Source organism: Drosophila simulans, chromosome 2L, assembly GCF_016746395.2.
Source record: "Drosophila simulans strain w501 chromosome 2L, Prin_Dsim_3.1, whole genome shotgun sequence".
NCBI lineage: Eukaryota > Metazoa > Arthropoda > Insecta > Diptera > Drosophilidae > Drosophila > Drosophila simulans.
In genome coordinates this window covers 11372337-11384770 of record NC_052520.2, presented here as the reverse complement: position 1 = coordinate 11384770, position 12434 = coordinate 11372337, and the positions used below count along the sequence as shown (strand labels likewise).

At 39.8% G+C, this 12434-nt stretch overlaps 1 protein-coding gene across 3 annotated transcripts; it reads right to left on the bottom strand.

Moving 5' to 3' along the window:
* Window positions 1-163: 163 nt before the first annotated feature.
* On the bottom strand, window positions 164-1294 carry LOC6731978 (histidine-rich glycoprotein). Of its 3 annotated transcripts, none has more exons than XM_039297110.2 (2): window positions 1200-1291; window positions 164-779 (listed from the first exon to the last, which is right to left on the bottom strand). In XM_039297110.2, exon 2 carries the CDS (start codon window positions 729-731, stop codon window positions 219-221), a length of 513 nt encoding a protein of 170 aa, XP_039153044.1. In that variant the 5' UTR covers window positions 732-779; window positions 1200-1291; the 3' UTR covers window positions 164-218. The 3 variants fall into 3 exon arrangements, with proteins under 3 accessions (XP_039153044.1, XP_039153047.1, XP_016024653.1); XM_039297113.2 differs by having other exon boundaries at window positions 164-763; window positions 1200-1274; XM_016179997.3 differs by having other exon boundaries at window positions 165-773; window positions 1200-1294.
* Window positions 1295-12434: the final 11140 nt, after the last annotated feature.

Genomic DNA, 12434 nt, shown 5'->3' with positions numbered 1-12434 from the left:
CTGAAAAAGAATACCAATTTTCAGTACCAAGTTAAAATGACGGGAATATAAATGAGTTTGAAATTAAACTACAAAATGTTTTTATATTTAAAGTCTTTATCAACACAATATTACCCCGGTTGATATAAAATCATTAATAAGATACAACATATAACATAACATAGTGAGTTTACAAAATCTAATGTTGATGTTAAAACATTTTCTACTTTGTTTTTTGTCTAAAGATCAATGATTTCGTATTTATTTTTTCCAGGTATTTCATCAGTAGGGACTTCGTCACCGGGAATTGGAGATTGCGAGCTGCCATGCTGATCGTCGTTAGAGGTTTCGTTGTGAGGTCTTTCGGTACCGGGAGATCCATTTTGAGGTGGACCGCCTCCTGGGCAACCACAATGCGGGCACCCTCCTGCTGGAGATCCAGATGGTGGGGGGTAGTGTGATGAAGGAGGAGGTGGTGGCGGAGGGGGATATCCCTGCCAATAGTGGCCACCATACGGATATCCCCCTGGTGGTGGATAGTGGGGCGGTGGTGGAGGTGGACCGTATCCCTCCCAAAAGTGGCTTCCATGTCCATGGGGCCGATGATGGGGTGGTGGAAAAGGCTGGTGCTGGGGTCCGTGTCCACAGTGTCTACCACCACCATGTCTGCCACGATGGTGGTGATGGTGACGAGGGGGAGGCGGACCTCCGTGTGGGTGATGTCCTCCTCCAGAAAATCGGCGACAGCCCATCTGATCGAGACTTAGATGAATTTAGCAACGATCTGAAAAGATCTATGACTAATATTTTTGAGAATAAGATGCATTTGAATCTTTTTATATGCAAAAATATATATGTATATATTTATACGTCCGCTGTACATACATATATTAAGCTGATAAGAATATTTTTTAAGTACATATTCTTAATTAACTTAAATTTTTCCTTTATTTATCTAAATGGGAACAATATACAGTTAAATATATGTTTGTTTTGCAACTGGTTTATTTTAGCGTACTTATAACGTATTTTATTTGTTGCTTTATTAGCTAAAACAAGTTCGAATTCGATTTGTTGGCGCAGTTGCCGAATTTATTGAAGTATATAAGTATATTATACAAGCACATACATACAATGTCTGCATATTTTTTTCTCTACCGATGAATATTTTAAAGAATAATTCCTAAAACAAGTAAAGGCAAAAAAAAAAATTAACGCACAATTAAATGCTTTGTCTTTTGTTGTTTTGAACACAAGAATTCGATCAGCTGCTTAAATGTTATTCACAATATAGAGTGGCATTGTATTCGGTTGCCAAAAAATAACCTATAGGTTTATTTTTGGAAGAGTTGTTTGTTGATAACATATCGCCGCCAAAAATACTACAAATTCAAATTAAAAGCACCAATTAATATAAGCAACATTGTTAATTTTTAAAACCGTGAAAAAAGTATTTTATTACTATATATATATTATATTTTATTACGTCCTTTTCAATCGCTCTTTATTTGTGGAGCCCAGTGATAACGATATAATTAAACAACTAAATCGTCTTAATTTCGAGAAGCTGCTTAGCTATTATTATGCCTTCGCTTGCCTTAAGTATTTATCCTTGAGTGAGGAAATCCTTTTCGGCGGAAAGAAAATCCAGCGGCATAAAGTTATGTGCCCATGGCAAAAATTTTAATTCCAAATTTAATTTTCAGCCATTTTCCTCATTTTCCCCGGATGAATTTGTCAGAGCGTGTCGCATTCGGAAACCACTTTCCCGGGGAGTGAAGTGGAGACAAAGACATCTCGGGAAAAGGAAACATTTTTTGGCTTTACCAAAATTACATCAAAAAGCGCTGCGGGTATGTAGGTATGTAGACAGACGTGGCAATTCCCATCTTAGGATTGAATAAAGTGGCAAGACGACGAGGGCCAGGATGGAGCTGAAGGATGGCTTGGCCTTGGGAGTGGGAGGGAGTGAATGCCGTGAAGATATGCCAGGACCCTTGGTGAAAAGTTGAGCGGACCGAGGAACGGGGTTGGTGATTGCTATCTTCATAATGACTTTGAAGTGTCAAACAATTTTGGGAAATTATCAACGCCCGCCTCGTCTTTCGCAAAGGTGAAAATGAAAATTGTACTTTTTGTTTGACTGAAACTTGATGGGGCCAAACTGAAGATATAATTATAATTTAATTGAAATGAAATTGTCGCTTAAGTCGAGTGAAATAGGAATGGTAATGCGGCATTGGTAGATTCCAGGGGATAAGCTCTCAACTTAATATTTTGCTGGCTAAAAATTTGGGCAGATGCGAAATACTCTTGGCTGAGTTGTAAAAGTGAGTCAATAAAATACACAACTATTTGCGCACCAATTTAATATGCCACATAGGCGAGTTGAAGGAGTTCGCCCAGCTCAAGTTTTCCGAGGGATGCGACAAAATCCATAGGGTTGACAAAAGCCCATGAAGGGCCAAAAAGAAAAGCACACCGAGTTTCTGAACAGGTCCGAACAATGTCCGAGGAAAATCAATTTAATTTTTACTCATGTTCATGGCGTGACCCCTCGATAATCCATGGAAAAGGGGACGAGGTCGTCCTGCTGCTGAGCCGCCTGAGGTGGAAATTTCACTTAAGTCACTTTCAACTTTCGCAAGATGCCATCAAAGTTGGCTCCAAAGTTACTGGTCAGTTGATTTTTCCACCTCCTGAGGCGGCGGCCATTACCACTGATATTTACATTTTACCCAACCCACGGGGAAAACCTTTTCCCGAACACGATCTCCCCCAGCGCTCTACAAACTTATGAAAACTTTCGATGAATTTGCGATAATGCTTTTTTTTGGCAGGTGTGTATACATTTAACTTCAGCGCACGTGTGACAGCTTTTCATCAGATACTCTCCACAATTTTCAAACCGTGAAGTGCTTTTTCCAGAACCAGACCAGAAGAAATGAGTAAGTTTTTGTAAATTATTTTATATATATTTTTTTTATCCCAAGTGGCGTAAAATTGTATGTTGTGCTGTAGAGCTTCAAGTTCTGTTACAATGCCCAAAAATGTAACGTATGCTTAAAGCATATATTTATGGTGTTAGCCTATGTATAACAATGTATGCGTATATGAAAAGGTTTTGTGAAAAACAATTTTGGTGCCCACTGTGTGCCGCAAAGGGAAAACAAAATGGCATACTTGTACTGTATGGAAGATGAAGATGAAATTGGAAAATCTGACCGAGCCAGGATGCAGAAAGGGGTGTGAACGTCGGGTGGCTGGCACTTACATGACATGACAATAACTTTGACTTGACCATTCGACCGTTGCTCATATCTGAGCATCCTTCCCAGCTGCCCACCACTCCAGATCCAGATCCTTCTGCTTGTTTGTTTGTGCTGGTGCTGGGGTGATGGCGAGGGCGAGGAGGGGTTCTGCAGACAGGAGGGTTGGGATGTGGGATGAGTGCAGACAGGCAAGGATGTGTGGTGCACAGGTACACACACTCACTCGCACACTCACGTAATGCTCTTTTTTGGCTCCAATGCGATGGCTGAACAAAGAGAAATATTTATGCGTTGACCAACTTGACCAACTCGGACTCCATTGCCATTTCCAATTCAACCTCCGGCGGTCCTTGAAAGCCAAAAATTCCGAATTCAAATCCAATTCGAAATCAAAGCCCGGCCAAGGAAGAAATTCCCAGAAGGGGTTGAGTTCCCCCACTGCAAGCGTAGTCATTGCTGTTTATGATGAAAAATGCCCAAAATTACTTTGCCAGCTTCAGTGCACTGAAAAAAATTCGTATCTTTTAAAGATATTCCTGACTATAACTCCTGGACAAAATACAATTTTCGATCAACTTACATATATTAAAGAAATGTTAGAGAAATAAGATAATAATATTTTGTTTTGTGTACGTTCTAGTATCAATGCGATGTAAGTGTGTTTGCAGACACATGATGACTTTTTGGGCACGGCATCGAAAGGGTCAGTCCGAGACAACTCCACTCGAGTTTTACGTTAATATTTAATATTGCGAATAGTTGATTGAAACATTTAGAATTTTCCATGACGGGCGCCAGCAGCTTCGGAACAACAAATTGCTCATCTCTGCATATTCCAGTACGAGTGCTCGATGTCCCATTTCTTTAGTTGGCTGCCTGTGATTTTATTTGGCCATTGCAAATTGAATTGGGAATAATTTAGTAGCTGAATATCACATGGGAAATGCACACAAAACTATTTTTGTGATTTTCGATTGTTAAATGGATATCGCTAGTCCAACTTGGGAAAGTAAAAATAGGAACTTTCTCTAAGGGCAATCATACCGCTTACACTTACAAATTGATTACCATTTTTCAGGGGAGCTAAGCATTCTTTATTGAACGAAATTAAAATACCCCATGTTACCTTTATTAAGAGACGGGCGGACAAACAGCGGGAAGTCCTGGTATTGCAGCCACCCATCAGAAGGACATAACGATAATTAATAGAATTTGTTCGGGGAATACGTAATGAGACATCGACTGGGGGACTTGATGTCCTGCAGACAGGAGAGCGATTCGATTTTTATTATTTTTCGATTTGCAACGCATTCATTCGGATTTTGTTGTTTTATTATTAACATTTTCATCTGGACTCCGCCATTGGTATTTTCCCTCCAAGCTTTTTTGTTTTCTTCGTTTTTTTCCCAATTCGTTTAGACAAACAAACTTGAATGTAAATGAAATGGGGGATCGGTTCGCGGAGCAGGAGCGATACAGTAAGTGTAATAAAAATTAACATTAATTCAGGAACAAGAAAATGGGGAAAATTCATATGACACGAAGGACCCAGTTGGCTGGGGAATGTTGAGGAATTTTAACAAGAAAAATATGTAAATTGTCCCGTAATAAAAACGTCCGTTTCCCCTGCCACCCGAAAGCACACTTATCTGCAAATATAAATTTTATGAAACATTCTCCGAAAGAAAAAATCGCTGCGAAGGAATTAAAATGGCAGAAAAGTATAAGGATACAAAAGAATAAAAAATCAAGTGAGAAAAAATAAAAGCAGCAAAGCACACGGAATGAGGCCCATGGCTTGAGGGGTGGGCACAAGTTATATCCCTGCAGGACATTATTTTAAATACTAATCCGCATCAGTTTTCATTTGAGTTTTCTTCCAGACCCTGTTCCCCTCTCGTTCCATCTCCGGCCGGGCCCCGGGAAATCGTCGCTGTCCCTCCCGCTCTCCCGCTTTTCCGCTCCGCTTTTCACGTTCCGCCTGTCTGGCTGCCATCTTTGTTTGTGCTTGTGTCGTTACATAAATTCAGATGTTATCCCAAATGCGCAGCATGCACGTTATTAAAATAGCGGCAGGGCAGGCGAAAGTCAGAGGCAGATGGAAAATGTGGCAAGTGTGATGATGTAGCCAAAGTGCCCCACCCTGCAATAGGTTTGCTATTTATAAAGTAGTTTGACTAACCATCGTTCATATATCCTAGTGTTCTACATAGATAAACTTTCATAAGGCAGCTTAGATAGTTTTGAAAAAAAATATTTTTAAGCTGTTTATTCTGAAAATTTTTTCGCAATTTTTATAATCTGATAGGTGAATAGTATCGCAAGCGTAAACAATATATTTTTATTTATAGTTTACCATTCATTGCATATCCATCAAATTCTAGTGTTGTATATCTCATAATTATTAGATTAGTAGATCCGCTTATTAGAATAGCCAAAAAATCAGGTGAACATGGAAAACGATAGTTCATTTATTCCATTGTTCAACTGCTGGGAGCATTTAATCCAAATTTGTGGTCAGTAGTGGAGGTTGGAGCTTTTATTCGAATTAACAGGCGATAATTGCTTGACCATATTTAGCTAAAAGCGGGTTTTTGGAGTTGGTTAGTGCTGGGAGTCAGAAAATACGCAAAATGTTGGTTAAGGATAAAGCCTGTCTGAATATGTTATCTAAAACGATAAATCAAAATGATTCGACTAAAAGATACCCGTTGCTTTGGATTTGCTTTTGGGGTTCCTTTGGATTTACATTGTGTTTGTTTTGGTTTCCCTTATGTTTTGCTAAGGATTTCATTTAAGTTTACTTTTAGATTTCAATAAGCTTGCTTTACATTTGCACATATTCTTAAACTCTAACGTTCTAAAGTTCCCTTCTACAATATATTTTGAAATAACTGGCGAACACCAATGTAGCCCTATTTTTTGTTTGTTTTAATTCCAGTTGGCTTTCTTTGAGAAATTGGAAAACGTAACGAAACCTAGACCTAGAACCCAACCGCCCAAAGTCGGGCCCAACGAAGGGAAAAACCCAAATGAAAATGCAATTTTATTTATTGTTATGTACAAATACTTGCTTGGCTTTTTTCTTCTTTGCACATGCCGAGCTTATGTAAATTTATTTATTTTGCGTAATTTTTCTTGTTTTTACAGAAGAATAAATTCGCCTTGTTGGGCCGCCAAAAACCCAGTCCGTTTCCACCTCCCGTTGGGTAAAAAAAATTTAATTAGAATAAAAAGACCGAGGCAGCGGAACCGAAGGAAAAGTGAGAGAGCAAGGCACAAAATTAAAACAAAACAAAAAATCTTCAGCAAGCCGATCCTTAAATACCCTCGGAGTAATGAAATAACAGACAAACTGATACGGCAATTCGACTGTTCTATTGATAATGTAAAATAATATATTTTCTACTTAATACTTTATACCTTATAGCTTTATAGCTATAGTTTCAAACAACTGGCTATTAGCAATATACCCTTTGTAATGGTATAATGAGGAAACTGGTGAAAAAAAATGTTACCAAGCCGAATGCCAAGCAAGAGGAAGGATTTCGTGGGTCTGGCTGGTCCTGTCCGTAATAAGGCAAACGTTGTGCAATTTTCATGTGTAGCTGACAGCCGACGCCAACATTTTGTAATGAGCTGCCGGCCATCCTCCCAATCTGTGGGGTCACAGGGTGGGTCAAACGGGGGGTCAACGGAGGGTCAGTGCTGTCAGTGGACAAAGGTTGCCACTTGGCCGCCATGTCGTGTCCGCGACTTTGACTTGAGGGAATTTTCCCCACACTGGTTGTCCGTAAATTATAAGCAATAAAGTGTTAAAAATAAGTCCAACTGGAAAAAAAGAAAAGGGGCACAGTGGAAAGGTCCTGTCACTCGAGCAGCTTAATTGCGCACTTGGTTTATGACTTCATAAGACAAAAATGCTGTAATAACATGGCAATAAAAAGAATCCAACAATATAAATATTTAAGAACTGTTTTGTATATTTACGATTACGATTACGATACGATAAAAACTCTTTTATAAAACCTCTGACCTTTATTTGTTCAATATTAGATACCATATAACTTATTTGTACTCTAATTGTGTTTAAAAGCTACAAAACTGTTTAGAATTCTTAATTTTCACAGTGTTTTACAGCTGCCAGGCACTCATATGATGACGCTCAATTATGGGGTGGTTTACGTGCTTTAGTTTGACTCAAATTTAATTACATTGTATTATGGAATTTATATGACATCCAACCGCTCACAACATATTCACTTTGACTGGGATCCTCGCCGTCACTTTAGTTCTGGTCGCTGGCATGGGATTAATTATGATGCGCCCTAAGTTGCTTGCTCGGTTTAAATGAAATGTAATAATTTTCGTTGAAGGATTTTAATTTGGAATTTGAACATTGTACACAACATAAATATTCAGCCATGTGTATCCCACAGTGAAAGGAATGTTTATGTACGCCTGCCTAACCAGGACATCATAAACTCGGCTTTTCCAGCACTACGTAGCCAAACAAAGCTGCCAGGCAGGTGCGGCTAGGATATTTGATAGCATGGATTATGAACATATGTATGTATGTACATATGTTCTTCATACTAGATGGATTGCATAGCGTAAAGGTGTGCTGAAGCTCGAAGAGGTGTTCTTAGATTTAGCTCTTAGTGAAGTTTCGATTTAACCCGTAAGAAAAATGATCAATTATGTTAGTACTAAATTATTGAATATCCTTCTTATTTCAGAATTGCATTTATGCGTCGTAATACTAAGTCGTAAGCTCCAAGTTTTGTTAATGAACATGGCGCAGAAATAAAAACTTTGGCACATTTCTAGCAAACTCAGCAATAAATGGCATAATGAAGGAATTAATGAATGGACGAGAGGGCCAGGACAAACCGAGTGGAGAAAAACTGGAGAATCAGCAGCGGGGACGAACTTATGCAAATGCAAATGAAAATTTATTTAATCCGCAGTACGAGTAAATTTTCCATTTTAATTTAATTACATGGACACTGCCTACGTGAGCGACAGCTAACCAAAGGCAAAAAAGGCAAGAAAATCAAATAAAAAACGGACACTTTCAAGCAACCATTTTTCCCCCCAGCTGAGTTTCCATTTTTTTTTTAAAGGGAGGGTGGCATGGGCGGTGTGGCAACTATGAAATGCTCGTGTGTCCACTTAAAGCCAATTGGGTAATTATTTTAAGCCGCAACGGTCATTTGGCCTAAATGCGGAAATTATGAAGGTTCCTCCAGCTTGTGGGCAGGGCACTTAATTGGGGCGATTTTCCAAAGTCCTTGCTTATGAAATTAAAATGCAATTTTCATTAAGTCACAGCGCATTGCCTCAACTCTGTTCGCCTTATTTAATTATCCATTCTGCCTACGAGGGCTCCTCGCTAATAGCGAAATAAGCTCGAATCGGAGAGGCAAAAAGAAATGAGGCAGTCAGACAGTCGGAAAAAAGAAGGGACATTGCCAATGGGCAGATGAGGAGCAAGTCAAAATAACAAATTAATTAGCAAAAAAGCAATTATTCCTTCTGCGTTCTGTGCGCTTTCGAATCCATTTGCAATGAGCACAATTGAATGGGAAATTACATTCGTATTAAGTCGGAACAGAGACAACCATTTCAGCTGTCAGTGCCTAAAAAAAATCACGTATTATTATATATAATATATATTTTATATAGCTAACTTCTTATGTTGTTGTTACTTGCTTCCAATCCAATCGCCAAAGGAAATGGCAATTAAGGTGAATCGTTGACCACCCCTTTTTGTAAGCCAAGGGTTAATGTACTAACAGCAACATAAGCATAAACAGATTAGAGGACACACAACATTTTCTACTTTTTATGGTCTTATATATACATAGAAGCCCATTCCATTCGCTATCCTTCCGCACAACATGGCATTCCAACTGGACATTGGGGATGGGCTCGGAACATTGCAAAGTGGTGGCGACATTATGTAAGAAAAATGCTAAATAAGCGCTTAATGCATAATCTGCACCGAGGCATTACACACACAAAAAACAGGGATAACTGCTGGGCGGGCACACGAGCCCCATTCCGACCACCCGACCCCCATTGACCATCTACCCAATCCTCTGACAACGGCTTGGTCTGCCTCCGGACTGGCCCGACCGACCAGATATGGCCATAATGTATGACTGCCATTTTATATGCGCCTTTGAAAAATGTGCTGACACTTTGAGCCGAAGCAGGAGCTCTACACTGAAACTCGCACTAAGACTATTAAATATATTTCAACTATATTAACTAAAACAAATGTTATCAGGTTACCTTTAGTTTGTTCTGCCGATAGAAAGTTAGCTGGTTTTCTTTTCACATAGAAAGTTAGCTCGTTTTTGTTTCAGTGTCTTTCAAGCCAAAGATGGGGGATGAACTGGAGCTGGAGGTGGGCAGAAGGCTGGACAGCAGAATGATGGCGCTGGTGCGAAAGGGTTGACCCCAACGCAATTGACCACGTGTGCGTGTCCATTTGGGGGCGGTCAGCCTTAGCCTCGGTGTTGTGTATGTATTTTTTTGTTTTTGGTGGGCGGGGAGGACGGCGAAATCCTTTTATCATTTAAATGGCATATGGCAAAAGGCAGTTTTTATTTTTATAATCCCGGCGAGCAACCAGCCAAGGAGCGGGCTCCAAAACCCCGACAAGACATCACGGAAGTGGCGATGTCGGGAACAAATCACACGAAATTTGTAAATGTCCATTGTCAAGCGGTTGCCGTCGTCTCACCTCGTAGCCAACAGTTTTTTATCTCCACCCAAGCCGATTTCTTCCTGCTCAGTCCATTTATTAATTTGCCTTGAATAACTCGGCAGCCCCCTGCGAGGTGAACGTAATCCCTTCTCAGGACTCACCCCGTGGATTTTGCGTTTTTCAATAAGGCGAAAGGAACAATTTGCCGCACAGCAGGTGGAAATTGCCAACAGACCGGATTGCAGATGGGAGTGGGCTGGAGTGGGTGGGTGGTCGAGGATGTGGGAGGACGCCACCCGTGGCGAAGATTTTGTGTCACTTTCTGGCGTAATTTTAGACCGACTTTGATTGGCGACCATTAAAAATTTCGCTCGTGTCCCGCCAGTCATGTGATTGATGGCCCGAACGTGATCTATACCCAATGGCCAACTAAAGTTTTATGAATTTTAATGAAAAGTTACGGCCAGCTGGCATATGAGGTAGTGGACATTATTTAACTAAGGATTACGGAGTGACGATGGTCTTTATTTTTCCAGGTCAATTTAAAATGAAAGAATTGCTAAAATAAGTTTGATAAACATTTATTAGATAAGTTTAGACAAGTAGTATTAGTGTCCAGCGATAAAGATTTTCTTGTCATATTTTGTGGTTGGGCAAAAAGTATGCTATACAAATCTCAGCATGGTGAGTTCTTAGCGTTTACCATCTACATGAACATATTTTTGGGCTAAGCTAAGTCTTCTATCTTTGCATACCGTGCAGGGTGTATAAACTTATTTTAAAAAAACATATCCAATTAGTTTCGATTACTCATCCGAACGGGAATTTAACTTTAGCTAATAGCAGGCATTAAGCTCGCCAATCGTAAATCAAAATCTGTGCCCTTGGCCGCCCACTTTATGTAACCCAAACATTGTCCGTATGATGTACTATGGCTATGGCTAACCCTTCCACCCCACACTGGTTCACACTGGCCAAAAATAAAAAAATCAAGGCCCAATTTTGACTTTATATTTATCATTACTTTCTTATAATTGGTCTAGGTATTCAAATGTATTATATTACATTTATTTATATCAATAAAAAACCTTATAAATCGACATAACTCTGCAATGGAAGACATTAATATAATAAATAATGGTATTTAGTATATTTACGTTCTGTGTTCACGTTCTGTGAAAAATTTGCATCCAATATTGTTTGCAACAAAATGATTTTTCAAACAAAGTCATACAATTTTCGCTAAGCTCTCCCTGGATGTGTATAGTATACATATATACATATACATTGTATACTAATTTCTTATGTAGAATTCCAAGTTTCCATACTAACACTTCATTTCAAACTGATCGTTCATATGACAGCTATATGATATAGTGGTACGATCCCGCTGATTTTATCATATATATATATATTTTGCTACAAAAATAAGACAATTTTATGCTAAGTTTCAAGTGTCTACCTCAACTAGAAGTATTTTTGGCCGCTTTGCCCAAACAATGGGAATCACTGTGCACCCCTTCAAAATTACCACACTAAAATATCAAAACAGATGCGGCAACCGACTGGGAATCCTTGTCATGTTCATGTTGGAGTCCTTCCACCTTCCTCGACATCGCCCTGACTAATGATGTGCCAACAAATTTAACGCAACCGGTTACCCGCTCACAGATAACACCCATAACTGACTTGACTCGACTCGACTTGACTCAATAAAAAAGATGACAAAGCGCCCAATTCACTTAACAAATTTGACAATGGAAATCATATGTCATCATTATTAACAGTGAGATGATTCCATTTTCCGGCACAACGGCCGCACATATGGCCCGCTTCCACTCCGTGAAACTAAGCGGATAATTTCGAAATAATATCATAATCATAAGCGCAGGGGTTGAAATCCGAGAAATCCGAATTTCAAAATCCAAAACCACCACCGCGGACTTTGATGGGTGGTGCGAAAGTCAACCTGCTGGCTGCGTTCAAAGCTGCGCACTTCCACTGCCACACCTTCCGGAATGGGCTCTAAAATCTCCACAATGAAAAGGGAAATTATGGTAAGCGAGAAATGAAAATGAAAATATGTCAAAAGGACAGCTTGAACGAACGCTCCCCCTTTTGCATATTAAATTAAAATAATGAAATTTTGAAACGCTTTCGAGATCTCTTGTGGCGATGCTGTTGTTTACATTGTACGGCAATAAAGGAGCGAACTCCGGGTCCGGAATGAAAGGGGACAGCCGTGCGGAAGAAGGACACCCCATAAGTCGCACATAAAACAAAGCAATTGGAAAATTATGCACTTGTCCTTTAGCCACCGCCTCATCATCTCGTCGCCGCCCAGAAGTATGCTTTTAATAATCAGCAAAGTGTTCCGGATAACTGAGGGTTGTTGGCCAAGCTTCCACTATTTGGATGGGGTAGGTGCGCTGGGTGTGGGCGTGGTTGGTCTGGACCCGGGGGCA

What these genes read in the sequence shown, in the direction of transcription:
- LOC6731978 (XM_016179997.3), bottom strand. Translation starts at nt 731, where the DNA reads ATGGGCTGTCGCCGATTTTCTGGAGGAGGACATCACCCACACGGAGGT.